The sequence below is a fragment of the Harpia harpyja genome, chromosome 10, assembly GCF_026419915.1.
Source record: "Harpia harpyja isolate bHarHar1 chromosome 10, bHarHar1 primary haplotype, whole genome shotgun sequence".
NCBI lineage: Eukaryota > Metazoa > Chordata > Aves > Accipitriformes > Accipitridae > Harpia > Harpia harpyja.
The window spans coordinates 30,480,394-30,497,682 of NC_068949.1; the positions used below are offsets into that span (position 1 = coordinate 30,480,394).

Sequence of the window (17,289 nt, forward strand, 5' to 3'; positions counted from 1 at the left end):
CTTTCTCCCCAGGGAGAGCCCAGGGTGGCAGATGAGCCACCAGGCACAGAGACGCAGGGTTGTCAGGGCTGCCGGCCGCAAGAGGTTCCCCATTCCCAGGGACCTGGGTCGGCATGGATGGGGCAAGCACCCCAGGAACAAGGGCCAGGGAAAGCGGGGGCACCTCTGCCCTGGGGAAGGAAAAAGGGTATCCCGGGTGTGCGAGGAGGTGGCTGGTGCTCGCGCTGGCCCCAGCTCAGCAGAAGAGCCTCCTCCCGCCTGCCTGCAGCCCTCGGTGGAGCACAGCAGCTCCCTTCCCCCCGCAGCGTGTCTGGCTGCCGCTCGCTCTAATTTCCTGTGCATTGTCCCCACCGCCGCCACCACCATCCCCTGCGCATCCCCCGGTGCGCCGCACAGCCAGGCTCTCCACACCCCGGCGCCCGTGCCCTGCCTCACCGCCCTGCGATCGTCCCCGCAAACATCCCAGCTCATTTCACTGATGCTCTGAGCTCCCCTCCGCAGCTCCTTGCAGAGACCCGTGTCCCAGCCCGGGGTGCTTGCCCCACCATGCCCCCCATGTGGGTGCAAGCAGAGGGGTGGGATGGAGGTGGCTGGGCCAGCACGGGGCAGAGGGACTTACGCAGGGCTGTGGCTTACAGCCACTCCAGTTGTCATGCTAAGGTGCTTGCTGGCTGCTCTCATCCCCCCAGAGAAACATCCCAGCCCGGCACGGTGGCAGCATCCATGGGAAGGGCACCAAGGGGCTCCAACAGCGGGTATTGGGGAGCACCTTGCAGCCTCACAAGTGGAAAATCACCCTGCTGGGTGCGGTAGCATGGCCTCGGGGCTGCAGCGTGCAAGGCCCTCTCGGCACGTGTGCCCCGCATGCACGCAGCGTGCATGTACCCATGGGGTGTCATGGCATGAGTACATCCCTGCTGACATGGTGTGTGCACCTGTGGAGTTGTGTGTGTGCACACCACACTGTGTGTCTAGCTGTGCACATCATGCATGCACACCTAGGCGCACACACGCCTGTACAGGTGCATGCACACAGTGTGCTGGCACGCCTGCCTGCATCTGCAGGTGGGCACGCACACGCTCAGGGCCGGGGCCAAGCCCCGGTGCACTGGCACGCCAGGTTTGTGGCCCTGGGGAGCTGGTGTACCTCGCACCATTCGCAGTCTCGGCATGCTCGAGCTGGCTTCCTGACAGCGTTTGTGTTCTGTACCTGCCAGTCGCAGGGAAGGCATTGGGAGCCGGCTTGCAGAATTTGTGCTAATAATTACCCAGGTGGTTACTAAATCTGGGATGAGCTAACGACTCAGCAGAGGGGGTGCTTGCCCTGAGCGCATATGCACATGCAAGGCTGCAGCCAGGCAGTCAAGCTGTGGGCCACAGGCAGGCAGCGTGCACCCGCACCTCTGGGGCGCACAAGGACACGTGAGCACAGCATCACACACGTGTGACGGTCATGCCGGCCCCCCCAGCCCCAGTGGGTTTGCTCAGCATCCCGGCCTCCCTGTGGCAAATGTGGAGAGCAGGGGTGGTTCCTGCCCCACAGCAGTACCCAACAGTGGGTTCCCCGTGCCTGGACACGGTTGCGCTGGCTGTGGGGGCCCTGCAGCAGGCAGCCACGCAGCAAACCCAGTGCTCAGCCAGGCACCCTGCAAGAGGGGGTCATCAAAAATGAAATCAAGGGGTACTTGATGGCCACATGGAAGCACCTTCATGGGAGACAATCGCCGTGACTGGAGAGCTCTTGAATCCAGCAGGGAGAGAAGAACCGGGAGCAACAGGCAGAAGCTGTAGCCAGACACGTTCAAATGAGAAATAAGGGTTTTAGCAGGGCAGGTGATTAGCCACTTGAAGCAGCCCAAACGGCGTGGGGTCCTGCGGCTCCTGCTGTCTCCCAGCATGTCTCTCCCCTGGTGTCTCCTGCTGTCTCTCCTGGTGGCCGCAGCCCCAGGTTCCATGCTGGGGCACCTGCAAATGCGCTCCACTGGAGTGACCTGGTAGCCCTGTGCCCTGCCAGTGCTGTCCCAGTCCCTGCCACAGCCACCTTCTGCATCCAGAGACACACAGAGAGCTCTGTGCCCAGCCCCGCAGCGGCCACGCAGGAGAAAGACACGTCAGGGAAGGCAGGCTTGCGGGTTAAGTGCCATCCTGCCTCAGGCATCCACTGGCTACAAGATCTGGGGCAAGTCAGTGCCTTGCGTGGCCTGAGATGGGGCCTCGCTCGAAGTTTGGACTGGCCGCCGGGGCACAGCCACTCCCGGGGTCCCTGCAGAGGGAGGTGAGTGACCCGCGGGGTGATGGCACAGGGAGGATGCTGAGCCCTCGGGGTGCGGCCAGGCGTTGCACTACGGGGGCTGCCCAGCGCCGCTCCCTTTCCCCCTCCCGTGCCCGCGGTTGCACCGCTCTGTGGGGCAAACCCCCACCGCACCCAGGCCGGGGCAGATCCCCGGCTCTGCTCGCCCCAGCTGCCCTTACAGGAGGCGGGAAGCCGTGCCCAGGCGTACCCCGACCACCACCCACCCCGCAGCACCCACGGGCCGACCGCCGAAGCGCAGCTCCCCTCCTGCGAGCCGGGAGCCCCCCGCTGCCGCCAGCCACCTCCCCCGTCCAGCCGCGGCTTCGGCTACCCGGGAAGCGCCCCGTCCCCCTCCCCGCGACCTCCAGCCCCGGCGGGCCCGGTGCCCGGGGCGATGCCCCCCGGCGGGTCCCCCCCGCAGCACGCCGGCCGGCGCTGCCGCTGCGATGGGGGCAGTAAATCAGCGCGGCGCAGCCCCACCTCCGCGCTCCCCATTGGCAGCGGCGCCCCTCACCCCGCTCATTGGCGCTGCCGCCGCCGCCCGGCCCTACATAAGGCGCCGCTCGGCCGGGCCGGCCCCGTCGGAAGCCGGGGAGCGGCGGAGGCGAAGCCGGAGCCGGGTGGTGCGGCGCAGCGAGGCGAGCGCTGCGGGATGCGCTCCCGCCGCCGCGGGGGCGCCGGGCACCCCCCTTGGCCCGTGAGTAGGGGGGGTGGGTTGGTTGGTTTGCTCCGTGAAGTTTCCCGGGGACTCCCGGCGCGGGGGGGAGGAGGAGGAGGCGGCTTTCAACTCCGGCACGGTCACCGGCCCGGAGAGAAGTTGGTGGCGGGTGGAGCGGGACGGCGGGCACGCAGCCTGGCACCGCAGCGTGGAGGGGATGCGGGCTGGGCAAGGTGGGAGGAAGGGGGATGAAGGAGGGGATGGGGACGGGGATGGAAGGATGCTGGGCTGGGGTGGGATCGGGCTCAGGAGGATGGCGCGGTGATGGGGGTGTGGGCTGGGACTGGGGGAGCACTGGCAGGGGCGTCAGGGTGGTGAGAAGCGAGGGACGGCTCCTCTTTCTAGGGGCACTTGTGCTTGGTTGCAGCTGAGCCCGTGGAGGGGCTGGGGGCTGTGCGGAGAGGGGTCCAGCAGTGCATCTGCCTGCGTGGGAAAGGGCTGGCTGTGTGCTGGTGGGTCTGAGCCCCCCCAAGGACCTGGTGTCCCTTTGGGCTGAGCTCGGAGGCTAAGGTGACTGCTCATCTCCACACTGCATTAGCTGCTGCTGGCTGAGCCCCAGCGTGCCGGGTCCGGCGCTGAGGAGTCCTGCATGGGAGGGGACAGGGACAGGCCAGCTGGCAGCTGGGGGCTTTGGGCCTGTCAGAAGCATCTGTGATGGGATGGGTGCACAGGCCAGGGTCTGTGAGAGAGGTGTGGGAGGGAGCAGTGCTGAGCCCACGGCAGCAGTGAGCAGCCGGGGCAGCAGGACCGGGGCTCATGGGCTTTGGCCGGAGCAGAGGCACTGCAGGGGCTGGGCTGCTTGGGGCAGAGGTGCTGTGGAGGGGACACTGCTGGCATCCCTGGGCAGCTCAGCTCCTGTGGAAGAGGGGCTGCTGGGTCTGCGGGACATCTCCTGCCTGTCCTCTGCCCTGGTGGGTACAGCTGTGGCAGCCTGGGAATGGCAGGAATGGGAACATGGTGTTACTGGGGCACATGCATCACGTTATCATGGGGTGCTGTGATGTCACCATGTTGTCGCTGCTCTGGGGTGCCTTTGGGGTGTGATGAGGCCCCTGCTGCACAATGTCGTAGCGGTGCTGGAGGTGGCTGCGGCCCGGGATGGGATGTTGCTGCAGTGTTGGAGCATGACATCACTGGGGTGCATGATGTGGTGGGCAGCAATGTCACGGTGGCATGCGGGACGGGATGGCTGCACAGAGAGCCAGCTCCCACCCTCCCCATGATGTGGGCTGAGGGCTGGGAATGTGCATGTGAGTATGTGAGGAGCCCTGGGGACAGCATCTCCCCACCTGTGGTGAGGAGTCTGGGGCACAACCCCCTGCCTGCCCCACAGCTCCCTTCCCAGTCCTATCCCACTGTCCCCGCAGAGCATTGCCAGCCACAGTCATGCGTCGGGACAGACGAGCCCTATGTGCTGCATCCCTGCCATGGAGCCAGTACCCTGTCCCTGCACTGCCTGGCTGCACCCTGTGTGGGAGCCCATGGCACTCCCTGCCTTGCTCCCATCCTCCTGCTGCCTCTACCCCTGCCTGGCAGCTTGGCTTCGTGTCACCAGGCTTAGCCATGCTGAGCAGGCACCATGGGATGACCGCAGCTCCTGGGGTGACCTTGCCACCACATGCCACAACACAAGCCGGGATGTGGCTCTGCTGGGACAAGACAGGCTGAGCTCTGCCCTGGGTACAGGCAGGACCCCATAGCCTCAAACCTCAGGTGGAACTTCATGCCTGGGCCTCGGTGCTACCAGCAGCGTGCTGGGAACCATGAGGCCTTTCCCATCTGCCACGAAGGGCCTGAGCCTCCTCCCTCCGCCTTCCCAAATGGCCTGGCTCTGGGCCGTGCATCCCTTCCCCATGGCACCAAGCACCGGATCTGCTGGGAAAAGCCTTTTGTCTCCAATCAGGAGCATTGTTTCCTCCTGGAAAGGCTCCATCCAGCCTGGAGGGATTTCGGCTGCAGCTGGTTGGGGCAGGGGAGTACCTGGGGAATGGGCCAAGCTGTGGGGAGCTGGAGGGGAGGCAGAGCAGGGAGAGACCTGCCGGTGGCCTGGGGACAGCCACCCATCACCCAGCTGTGGCTGGGGGTGAGGGGGCACCGCTCTGCATCAGCAGTGGGCTCACGTGGCAGCACTGCGCCCATATGTCCACATGTGGATGGCTCTCCCCCACGCTTATTTCAGTGAGCCCAGCGTGGGGCTTCGGCAAAGGCTCCCCCTCCCTCACTGCCTGGGACTGCAGAGTGACACCCAGGGACTGTCCCATCCCTGCGCAACCCAATGAAACCCCGTTCCCATCACATGTGCCTTGTATGGGGCACCTGCATCAGGGAAAGACCCAGGCTCCTGCCCCTGGAAAGCCACTCCAGACAGGACGGCAGGGTGATGGGGACAGTGCTCCAAATCTGGCTGGGTGGTGGAGAGCATGGTGCCAGAGGGGGGCTGGCTGCGCCTGGGTCTGTGGGAGGATGTGGGTCAGGCCAGGGAGGGAAAGGGAACTGCACAGAGCTGGGTACACACACACACATCCACCCTTGCAGCTGGGCCTGGGGAGCAGATGGGATTGGAGGGGGAAGGGGAGCAGGACCAGTGCAGTGGGATGCAGGGCTCTGGGTGTGCTGGGTGGTGGGGCTCAAGGCTTCCTTCCTCTGTGGCTGGAGGACAGCCCCTTCCCACCCAGCCAGGTGGGCCTGGAAGCTACTTGGTTGTGGCGGGGGAATCCTGGCCCCCCAAAGACCCTTGGGACCATTCCCAGGGTAGGTGGCAGCAGCCTGTTCCCTGCAGCCCAGTGGGTCTGCCAGGATCTAAGCCTCCAGCATCTTCCCCTCTCCAAGCCGGGCACGTGTGGCACCATGCAGCTGCCACAGCTTCCTTTGCTCGCTGGCATGGGGACCAGCTGGCAGCGGGGCCATTCACCCCTGTCCCCCTGCCAGTGCTTGGGGGTAGCCCTGCCCAGGAGGATGGCACAGTCACATGGAGTGGTGTCCCCCACCTTGGTGGCCAGGTGTCCCAGCCATCCCTCTAGTCTGCGGAAGCAGGACAGGCTGTTTTTGCTCCCAGCTGGGGTGCTGGCACATGGGTTCATGCCCACAGCCCAGGGATGCACAGATTGCTGCTGGGCTCTTCCCCTCCGGAGGGGATTGCCTGACCTGGGGTGAGGGCTGGCCATCCTGAGTGCCACCTTGCTCATCACCTGTGCTACAGCCAGGTCAGAGCCAGCTCCAAAATCTCTGCAGCCTTGCCAGCAGTGCTGGCAGACACTGTCCTCCGCAGTCTGGGTTAATTGAGCCTCTCCTCCCAGTCTCCCGTTCCTCCCAGCATCTCCTTCCTGCGGCCACATCCCTGTGCAGAAACCTTCCCTGGCCAGCCTGGGAGGAGCTCGCCCTGCAGAGACCCTGGAAGGAACAGTGCCAGCAGGGTGGGGAAACTAAGGCACACAGGAGTCACCTGGCAGAGTATCCCCATGTTCTCTCTGTGGCCTTCCCAAGCTCTGGAAGACCAGCTGGACAGGGGAAAAGCTCCTCAGCCTGCCAACTGCCTGCTTCCTCTGGCCCTGCCAAGGGAGCAGCGATTGGCATCGTGACTTGCCAGGATCTTGGGTGCCAGCAGCCCCTTGGGGCAGGGCGAGCTGGGGCTGAGCCCAGCTTTGTCAGCACCCACAGCCCTCCTGCTGCCTCCCCAGTCCCTCCCATGGGATGGGCTCCCAAGGTCCCACTCCTGCTCAGTCCCACCTCTCAGCTCACTGGAGTACGGTCTTGTCCCAAGGAAGCCCTGAGGGTGAGCTGCACCCGGGAGGGTCCGTGCATGGGGATGCCAGAGCTGTGGCAGTCCCCAAGGATCAAGGGGCTGGTGGGGTGGCACAGGCTGGGGTGGGTGACAAGGAGTGGAAAGAGAGTGTCTCCTGTGCAAGGGTGGTGGGGATGCTCGAGCACCGTGGAGCAGGGTCTCCTCCTGGAGCTGATGGGCTGCAGGTCTCTCCCAGGTGCCCAGGATGCTGGCACTGTGCCTGCTGTCCCTGGCCTGGCTCAGCGAGGGCTCCCAGCGCAGCGAGCCCATGTTCGCAGCCGTCACCCACCGCCTCCTCCCACCTGACTACGACAGCAACCCCACGCAGCTCAACTATGGTGTGGCCGTCACTGACCTGGATGCCGATGGTGACTTTGAGATCGTGGTGGCAGGGTGAGTGGTGCACCCAGTGCCTCAGTGACAGCGGCAACTGGTGGCCCTGCAGGGCCAGAAGCTCCTTGCTCCTTCCTTCATGGGCATGTGGCTGGCTGGGGGGTTGTGCACAAGGGTGGTGGGATGGGGGTCTGCATGCACCCACTCGTATGTGTATGCGTGTACACCCACATAGGGTGTTGATGCCAGCTGGGTGCCTGCGTGGGACCACGTGGGTGCCCCCATCCTGGCCCTGGGGCCAGGTCCCCCCTCTACAGGGCAGTGGCAGCTGCCCAGCGGCTGGGGTCCACCCCGCCGTGCAGAGCCAGCGTGTCCCCAAGCCATCTCAGCTCCGCTGACAGGACTCAGCGCTCTCCGGAGATTCGGTTAATTGGCTGGAGGTTTTTTATAGCCCTTTATTGGAGTGATGGCTTGGAAGGGCTGGCAGGAGGCAGGGAGCCGTGCGCTGCGCTGCCAGTGCCTGAGTGGGGCTGGACACGGAGCAGCTGCTGCCAGCAGGTCTGGCCCTGGCCGGGGACAGCGGGGACCATGGCACGGGCTCTGTGTGTGTGCTGGCATGGCTGTGAGCTGCTGGTGCAGCATGTCTGTGCACACACCACCGTGTTCACCCCTGAGGGAGCCTTGCACACACAGGTGTGCTCACTTGGAGGGGACCCCTCACCCCCAAAAGAGCCCATCTGAGGCGGGGGACACGGTGGCTGCAGGAGCCAGGGCACTGCGGTGGTAGGCAGAGTCCAGCCCTGCCACTGCTCTGAACATCACCCTGGGGCAACAAACCACAGGCAGCACTGGGGACCCCCTGAGTGGTCCAGGACACTGCTTCCAGCTGGGCTGAGCCAAGCAGCCAGCCGTGGTTTTGTAAGCGGCCGTGGTGCCCGTTGTGTAACTTGTTTACTGGTGCCCCGGGCAGGAGCGGGCGGGGAGGCTGTGGGGCGCAGCATGCTGGGAGGATTTGCCTTGTGTGCCCATTTCCCTGCCCTGGGAAAGGGCTGCAAGCAGGGACCTGCGCCCCATCCTGCCTGCTGGCCACACAGCCCCTGCTTTGGCATTGCCCTGGGATACCCAGGCCAGGTAGACATGAGGTACCTGACGTGCTGGAACAGGTCCAGGCTGAGCCCTCCCCATTGGCAGCCAGGAGCCGGCCCCACATTTGGGTGCTGAGGGCAGCCCGGGGTCCTTGGCCTCCATGTGGACCATGCAGGTCTCTGCTGTGCCCATCATGGGGAAAACCTGGTGTCACACCCGGTGTCCCCCCAAGGGAATGGCTGGGGCCTTTCATCCTGTCCCCAGGCCTCGGTGAGCCATCACCCCTGCTCGCACCCACAGGTACAACGGCCCCAACCTGGTGCTCAAGTATGATAAGGCACGGGGACGGCTGGTGAACGTGGCGGAGGATGAGCGGGACTCCCCATACTATGCGCTGCGGGACCGGCAGGGCAACGCCATCGGCGTGACAGCTTGCGACATTGATGGGGACGGCCGTGAGGAGATCTACTTCCTCAACACCAACAACGCCTTCTCTGGTGAGCCCCGCTGGCAGCTGTGCCCCAAGCCCCGGGCAGGGGGGGAGCTCCCAGCACGGCCGCCTGCGACCTTTGGTGCGTGAGGGATGTGTGCGGGCTGGAGTTAATTTCTCAGTTGAGTGGCTCCATTGATTGATGGCAGCACGGGCGGGATGCTGAGTCCAGCCATCCGCCGATTCAGCACTTCCAGCTGCCCACTGCCCTTCCAGCAGCACCCCGAGCGGGACAGCAGGTTTCCCCCCCACCCCCAGGGCTGCCCTGCCACAGGGACCCTGTGCTGCAGATCCCAGCTGTGCCCTGCAGCAGCTGTGCCCCTCCGTGCTGTGGCTTCCCTGTGCCCACTGGACCAAGCCAGGTCTAATCCTGCCCTGCCGGTGCTGTCCCAGCTCTTGGGACGTCTGTCGTGGGGAGGAGACCTGCATGCCCCAACCTGGCACCGGGCATCCCCAGAGCTCCCTGGGTCAGTGCTCCAGCCCAGCTCTGCCCCATGTCCCTGTCCCATAGCCCTGACCTCCAGGAAGTGGATCCGTCTTCCTGACGCTCCTAATTACCCGGGCTGCCGGTGGCTGCCGGCACACCTGTCCCTAAATCAGGCGCTGCCATCAGTGCTGTCACGGGCAGTGCAGCTCACTGCCTGTGCCTGGCACGGAATCGATTTTTTTTTTTTTTTTTTTTTAACCTTCCTGGGGATGATCTACAGGGCTGTGCCCCATTGGGACACATTTTACCTTAATGAGTTGATTCTTCTGCGTGTCTCCTGGCGGCCCTTAAGGGTCATGGGGGCTCTTGCAGCAGCAGCCTGGCCCCATGGCACTGCTGGGGGCTGTGGGGGACAGAGCAGAGGTTTGGGATGCTCTGGGAAAAGGGTACCTCTTCCACAGCCTCCCCTTGCCACAGGGCACCCTCCTCGGGAGGAGGCGGGATGCTGCAGCTCCCTGACCCGTGCCCCCCCCAGGCATGGCCACCTACACAGACAAGCTCTTCAAGCTCCGCAACGGGCGCTGGGAGGACCTCCTGAGCGACGAGGTGAACCGGGACGTAGCCAGCCGCTTCGCCGGGCGCTCCGTCGCCTGTGTGGACCGGACGGTGAGCAGGCAGGGCACGGCGGGCAGGGGGCATCTCCACTCCCTTCCCACCCCCTGTGCCCCTCCAGCCCTCCCCTGCAGGGCTCCGGGGGACCTCTCCCCTTGCATGGGCACCAGTCCCATCCCACCCCACACTGGGGTCGGGGGTGTCCCCAAGCAGCCTGGGACTGTCAGGGCTGGCAGCCCCCCCAGCCGTGGGGACTGCAGGCGCCTGTCCACAGGGTTGCCGCCAGCTGATAAACGTGCCTGTCGAGGTGATTTATGTTCCTGTCACCTGCTCTTTCTTCTTCCTCCTCCTCCAGCGGTTTGTTTCCAAATGATTATCACTAAATCAGGGTCCAGCTGCTGCACGGGACAAGGGGAGTGGTGGGGATGGGGGGGACCTGGCACACTGGGGATGCTGCGGGGCCAGGGTGCCCCATGCCGGCACCATGAGCCTGGGGACCACAGAGCTCCTGAGACAATGGGGCATGTCCCCACTCCCGGGGTGCTTTTCACCATGGGCTTTGCAGAGCTCTTGCTCAGCCTGTGGTAGCGGTGCCTGGTCCCACGGAGCCATGAGAGCATCCAGCCCCACGGCAGGGATCCTGAGGTCCCCGTGGAGATGGGTTTTGGGTGGGTGGGTGCTGAGGAGGTGCTGCTGGCCACAGGGCTCCGGCAGGTACTCCATCTACATCGCCAACTACGCCAGCGGCAACGTGGGCCCCCACGCCCTGATCGAGATGGATGTGGCTGCCAGTGACCCTGCCCGCGGCATCGTGGTGCTGGTGGACGTGGCTGCCCAGGCTGGTGTCAGCAAGTACACAGGTACCCAGCTGCTGTGGCCCCGTGGAGGGGACGGGGCACCGCTGGGCACGGCGAATGTGGGACCCCATCGCAGGCAGGGCAGTGCAGTCGGTGGCCTGTGCCATGCGTTAGGCTGCCTGACTGCCCCATCTAGTGGCAGCCCCACGGCCCGTGGAAGGGACCAGGGCCACGGGATGCCCACCTGGCAGGACCCCCGTGCCCACCATCACCTGGGCTGATCCCTCCACAGCATCTGCAGGGCGGGCAGCATGGCATGGGGATGTGGGTACACGAACAGGGCAGTGGGGAGCGTGCCAGCCTGCGTCCCATCCTGCCCCACCACCATGGGTACTGCTGTCGTGCCCTGTCTCCCCAGTAGTAAATTGTCACTAATTAGGAGTGTTGTCACCATGGCGATGGCAGTGATTAGGGTTGGGAGTGACACAAGCGGCTGCCAGGCCCAATTAGCTCCTGATGAGAGGGATTGAAGGCAGGAGGTGGTCGAGGAGGTTGTCCTGGGAGCACTGGGTGGGCAGTACCGAGGGGGCATGGGGGGGCAAGAACTCCACTAGGTCAGGGTGCCAGCTGTCCCCTCACTCCTGGGCTGCTGTCCCCAGGGGGTCGTGGGGTGGCCGTGGGCCCCATCCTGAGCGACAGCGCCTCTGACATATTCTGCGGTAACGAGAACAGCCCCAATTTCCTCTTCCACAACTGGGGGGACGGGACGTACCGGGACGTGGCGGCTGCTGTGGGTGAGTAGGGGGAGTCAGGGGGAGCACCCAGGCGTCGGGGACCTCAGGGCAGGGCTGGCTCTGCCTGCCCCCACCTGCGTGGGCTGGTTGCATGCAGGGTAGAGAGACAGCCCCGGGGACCCAGAGCCCCTCTGACCACCGGGGGTGGCTGAGGTGCACCAGGGCATCCATCAGTGCAGGGATGCAGCCCTGTATGGGGACGACCTGTCTGGGGACCACGAGGCACATCCTGGGAGGCATCCCAGGGAGACAGAGGCAGGGAGGGGGTCCCGTCTCCCCCCGTCCCCTTGTGGCTCCCCAGGACTGGATGACCCCTACCAGCATGGACGTGGCGTGGCGCTGGCTGACTTCAACCGCGATGGCCGGGTGGACATTGTCTATGGCAACTGGAATGGGCCACACCGCCTCTACCTGCAAAGTGGGGCCCCTGGGCGTGTCCGATTCCGGGTGAGGGCTGGGACCCCCCAACTGCTGGCTTTGCTACTGAGCCTCTTTGGCTGGGGGGCGTGGGGGGGCCGGCTTCACCCTGATTTGGCTTTGAGCCCCAATTCCCAGCAAGGAGGGAACCCAAAGCACCAAAGTAAGACCTGGTGTCCCGCTCACCATGCCCATTGTCACCCCGTGCCCATCCGCCCCACAGGACATTGCCACCCCCAAGTTCTCCATGCCGTCCCCCGTCCGCACTGTCATCGCAGCCGACTTCGACAACGACCAGGAGCTGGAGGTTTTCTTCAACAACATCGCCTACCGCGGCTCCTCTGCTAACCGCCTCTTCCGGTAGGAGCCCGGGGGGCCGGGGCAGCCTTCACCCGGCTCTGGGGGGGTCAAGCAGCCCACGCGGCACGGCCAGGCTCAAGGGGCTCCTCTCCAGCAATGCCACTGCTTGGGCTCAGCTAATAAAAGGCGGCGTGACTGAGCCCTTCCCGGCGTCATTACCAGCCACTGCAATCGTGCCTGCAGCAGCCCCAGGGGTCCCTGGCACCGCTAATTAGCAGCTGCATTCAAGCTTGTTCGTGGCTCCTGTTAATTGTGGGGGTCAATTCCTCATTAGTGCTATGTGGCACCTCCTCGCCTGGTGTGTGGGGCGGTGGGAGCTGGTTGTCCACCTGGTGTTGGCACCCATGGGCGGATGGAGGGCAGTGGCATAGCAGGGAGTCCCCGGGGGTGGTCTGTGGTCCCAGAGGGACGCAGCAGTGTTTGGAGATAGCATTGCTGCTCCGCGGTTCAGACCCACAAGAGCCAGGCTCTCATGACATCCCTGTCAACCCTGCATGGAGTGGGGACGTGAGGCCCTAACAGGCAGGGGCCAGTCCTGTGCCCCATTCACCCTGCATAGCCATCAGGGCTGCCACCTCTACCGTGCTGCTGCGGGAGAGGACAGGCACTTCCCAGGAAGGTGCTGGGGACTGCGGGGGCTGGTACTAACACCTTGTCTGTGCTCGGCAGGCTCATCCGCAGGGAACACTCTGACCCCATCGTGGAAGAGCTGAATCCGGGGGATGCACTGGAGCCCGAGGGACGGGGCACGGGTGGGTCCCCCTGGCCCTGGCAGTGGGGGCCCACGCAGGGGGTGTGCCACAGAACTGCCTGGCACCCTCTATGCCTGGGGATGCTGCATGCCTGGCTGAGTCACCTGCCTGCTCCCCACCAGCATCCTGAAGCCCCTCATCAACCAGGAGTGGCCCCAAGCTTTCTCCCTCCACCCATGCCCAGCTAACAGTGCCATCTCCAGTTGTTCTGCAGGGCTTCACTCCTGGGGGGCTCCTTCCTGGGTGCCCACTGTTCAAAGCCAACCTCTGCATTTGGGAAGGGGCCAGGAAGCCTCCTGTGTCCCACAGCCCCCAGAGAGCTGACCCACCTGATTGCAGGGTGCCACCCATACAAGGACCCTTATTCCTGCACTGGGGTCACCCCGTCTTCCCTATTGCCCCTGTACTGCCAAGAGTGCTGCTGCTGCCTGTGGGAGCCCACACTGGCAGCAGGGTGTAGTGCTGGGAGCTGTAGAGCATGACATGATCCTGTCCTTGCAGGGGGTGCAGTGACGGATTTTGATGGTGATGGGATGCTGGACCTCATCCTGTCCCATGGCGAGTCCATGGCACAGCCGATCTCCATCTTCAAGGGCACCCAGGTGAGTCAAGCAGGGGGTCCTTGTGTTGTCCCCATCCCTTCCACCTCTCCTCGCCCAGTCTCCCTGCTCCCTCCTCCCTTGCAGGGCACCAGCAACAACTGGCTGCGCGTCATCCCCCGCACCCGCTTCGGGGCCTTTGCGCGGGGGGCCAAAGTGGTGCTGTTCACCCGGCGCAGCGGGGCCCACCTGCGCATCATCGACGGCGGATCGGGATACCTCTGTGAGATGGAGCCTGTGGCGCATTTTGGACTGGGTGAGCTGGGGGGACAAGGGGCACACCCCTGGGCAGGAGCCACCTCTGCTGTCCCGGTGCCCCGCAGCATGGTAGTTACCCATACCCATTACCCTGGGCATGGTGGGCTCCAGGGGAGGCTGCAGGCAGGGTGCCCAGCCACCGCAGCCCTGCTGCAAGGGGCAGCTGCCCCCTTCCCAACCCCCTGCCTGCTGCTTTGCCCAGTCACCAGGGCTTTCTCTGCCCATTAACCCTCCCCTGGCTCAGCACAGCTGGCAGCCAAGCCTGCAGGGATGTTCCCTGCCCCATCCCATCGTCCCCATGTGCACCCCTCAGGCTACATCCCTGTGCACGGGCTGTCAACATGGGCACCTGGGGCGCAGCTCGGGGAGGAAGGGGAGGCTTTGCCCCTCAATCCCTACCACCCCCCTGGCCTCCTTTCAGCCCCTGCCCATCCCGGAGACCCCCCCTCTGACGGGCTGCCCGCCTGCAGGGCATGACGAAGCCAGCAGCCTGGAGGTTACCTGGCCGGATGGCCGTGTTGTGGCACGAGCTGTGGCCAGCAGTGAGACCAACTCTGTCCTGGAGGTCCCTTACCCCCTGGACCTGGAGGAGCCGCTCCTGCCTGCCCTGCTGGAGGTGAGGGCCAGGTGTGGGTGCAGGGCAGGAGCCTTTTGGGGGGCAGGAATGAGGGGCTGGGCTCTGCTGGCTCGGTAGCTGCCCAGGGCTGATTCCTCCCCATCCCAGCTGTCTCCACTTCTCCCCAAATGCAGTGCGGGCAGGGATTCTCCCAGCACGAGAACGGACGCTGTGTAGGTGAGTGGCTGCTGGGGGCAGAGGCATGCCTGCACCCGGGATGCTGCAGCACGGCCCCGCGGGGGGCACGAGGGCAGCACCCTGCTACAGGGAGGTGGCCACCGGGGAGGCAGCTGGGCATGCAGGCAGGGCGGCCGCATGGCTCAATAAGGGGTACAGCTGCCTGCCCAGCACGTGGCCTGGGAATAGGAGCAGCAGCATGGATCTAGAGGGGGGCTGTGGTGTCACGGAGAGGGAGGAGAACGCTCTGCCAGGGGCAGGAGGCATGGGTGGCATGTGGCGGGCATTGTGCTAGAGTCACAAGCAATGGAGGGGCAGCAGGGATGTGGCAGGGTGGCTGGGGCCATGCCGTGAGCCTCCTGGGCAGAGGCATGGCTTGTGCGTGGCTAGCTCTGGGGGAGTCGTGCAGCATGTGCAGGGAGAACCGGAGAGGCCATGGCCGGCTGCCCCAAGCTCCCAGCCCAGCCATCTCACACCAAGGCCCCTCTGCTTGCAGACACAGATGAGTGCATCGAGTTCCCCTTCATCTGCCCTCGGGACAAGCCCGTCTGCATCAACACCTATGGCGGGTACCGCTGCCGCAGCAATAAGCGCTGCAGCCGGGGCTTTGAGCCCAATGAGGACGGCACGGCTTGTGTGGGTGAGTGATGGCTGGGACGCCCTGACCCCATGCCACCGCAGCCTGGCCAAGCCAGTGGGCAGCAGCCCCAAAGCACCGCCCTGGGATGCGGCTGCACCCTTGCCAAAGGCCTGGCCACATCCTGCAACCTGCCAGGTGGCTGCCCAGCCACCTCCACCCTCTGGCTCTGTATCTGTTCGTCCTGCACCTCCCGCTGAGCTGCCACTGACCCCCCTTCTCTCTTTCTCTCTCTTTTTCTCTCTTGCTCCTTCTCTCCTTCTCTGTGCAGCTCAAGTGGCCTTTTTTGGGGGATACCCCTCCGCCGGGAGCTGGTCCAGGCCCCCCCACAGTGCCCTTCTCCCTCTAGTCCTCGGACTCTGCCTTTGCCTCTATGCACTTTAACCCCTGCCCGTAACACGCCAGAGCAGCCTTGGCGGAAGGACCGGCCGGCCTCTGCCTGTCTCTTTTTCTCTCTCTCTTTCTCTCCATGTTGAACCACCCTGGAAGCGCCGGCTGTGCCCTGCTGGGGTGGCCTGTGGTGGGACGGGCATGGAGCCATGTCTGGGAAAGCAGTCCCAGGGCAGCACCCGTTCACCGGCACCTCCTGCCCCAGTGCTGCTCCTGCCGTGCCGGCGCCTCCTGGGCGGTCACTTGCTCCGTCGCCTTGATACCGTACCATGTGCCTGCTGGTTTGGCCTGCGACGTGTGTGCTTTGCCTGCCCCCTCCTTGGTGACGGGGACCCCCCTCCCCGGCAGAGGCGGGTCCCCCCAGCCCTGTGGGGGAAGGACCCTCCTGGTCTGTTTTTTAACGTATTGACCCCACTGTTTGGAGTCGGACCCTGCTCAGTCTTCCACCCCCTCTCCTGGAGAACCCCCCCAATAAACTATATCCTGTCTATTAGCCCGGCCTGCTGAGCTGTGGGGGTCAGGGCTGTGCCTATGCTGCTGCCTACCCTGCCCTGGGGCTGCACAGGGAGGGGGCTTGGGGGGGGGGGGCACCCCCAGCATCCCCCAGCTCTCCCTGCCCCCGGGCCAGGAGCTAGCTGGAGGGTGCATGGTGGCCCTGGGCAGCTCTGCCCCTGTCCAGCCCTGGAAGCACAGCCAGATGTGCAGCACTGGAGGGGCTGGGGTGCAGCAGGCAGCCCTGCCCACACCGCGACAACAGGGCTGTGCTGCCTTCCCCCCGCCTGCCGTAACACCGTGCCGCTCTCTTCCCCACCACCAGACATCGACGAGTGTGCTCAGGGCTTGCACAACTGCAGCCAGCTCTGCACCAACACCCCCGGGGCACACGCCTGCCACTGCCGCCCGGGCTTCCGCCCCCTTGATCCCGCTGCCAGCCAGTGCCTGGGTGAGTACCTGCAGGCAGCGGGGCCGGCAGCCCATGGTGCCCACCCACCTGCCGCTGCCCGGTGCAGCCGTGCTGCCTTGGGAGCAGGGATGCTGTTTCCTGGGGTGCCCCGTTACGCTCACAGCCCTGGTCCCGGCCAACCCAAAACACGGGGGACAGGATGGACAGACTGTGGCTGTGCAGGAGTTGATGGAGTGAGGAGGCATCTGCCACCCAGCAGCCTTGGGGACAAGTGGTGGCAGGACCACAGCTGCGTGACTGCAAGCATTGGAGATGCCCTCGTGTCCCAGCTTCAGCCAGCCCCAGAGCTGGCCCCCCCCCCACCATGCCCCCTCCATCCCCTGCCCTGCCCATGCCAGATGAGCCCCATACCCTTGGCACAGCTCTGACCCTCTCCCCTTCTTTTCCAGACATAGATGAGTGCCAGGCACAGCCTGGCCCCTGCGACCATATCTGCCACAACAGCCACGGCTCCTTCCACTGCCACTGCCGCCACGGCTTCTCCCTGGGCGCGGGTGGGCGCTGCCGGCGCAACTAGCCCGCCCTGGCACAGCTGGGTGCCCCCTGCTCGTCCCCAGCCCCGTGTCGGTTGCGCCCGGTGCCAGCTGAATAAACCCTTTCCTGCACTGGTTTCCCCGTGGGTCCCTGTCACTGGGGCCACATGACTGCTACATGGGTCTGTCCCTGTCCCCCCATCGACTGCCCCATCCCTCCCCCTTATTTCCCCCATGCTCACCCTCCTTGTGGGGCTCCGCGCACCCTGGTGTGCTGGGGGATGCCCAGTCTGGCTCTGTGCCCCCCCCAGCATC

General features: G+C 65.1%; 1 protein-coding gene across 5 annotated transcripts; it reads left to right on the top strand.

The window, feature by feature from the left end:
- The first annotated feature begins 2,889 nt into the window (after positions 1–2,889).
- CRTAC1 (cartilage acidic protein 1) lies at positions 2,890–17,111 on the top strand. 5 transcript variants are annotated; one of them, XM_052799827.1, is made up of 16 exons: positions 2,890–2,990; positions 6,989–7,185; positions 8,512–8,708; positions 9,664–9,794; positions 10,444–10,600; positions 11,197–11,331; positions 11,633–11,778; positions 11,972–12,108; positions 12,778–12,860; positions 13,362–13,462; positions 13,547–13,715; positions 14,188–14,333; positions 14,468–14,510; positions 15,007–15,150; positions 16,355–16,480; positions 16,891–17,111. In XM_052799827.1, the coding sequence occupies exons 1-16, from the start codon at positions 2,946–2,948 to the stop codon at positions 17,016–17,018; spliced, it is 2,085 nt and encodes a 694-aa protein (XP_052655787.1). In that variant the 5' UTR covers positions 2,890–2,945; the 3' UTR covers positions 17,019–17,111. The 5 variants fall into 5 exon arrangements, with proteins under 5 accessions (XP_052655787.1, XP_052655790.1, XP_052655789.1 ...); XM_052799828.1 differs by having other exon boundaries at positions 2,899–2,990; positions 6,978–7,185; XM_052799830.1 differs by lacking the exon at positions 14,468–14,510.
- The last annotated feature ends 178 nt before the right edge of the window (positions 17,112–17,289 follow it).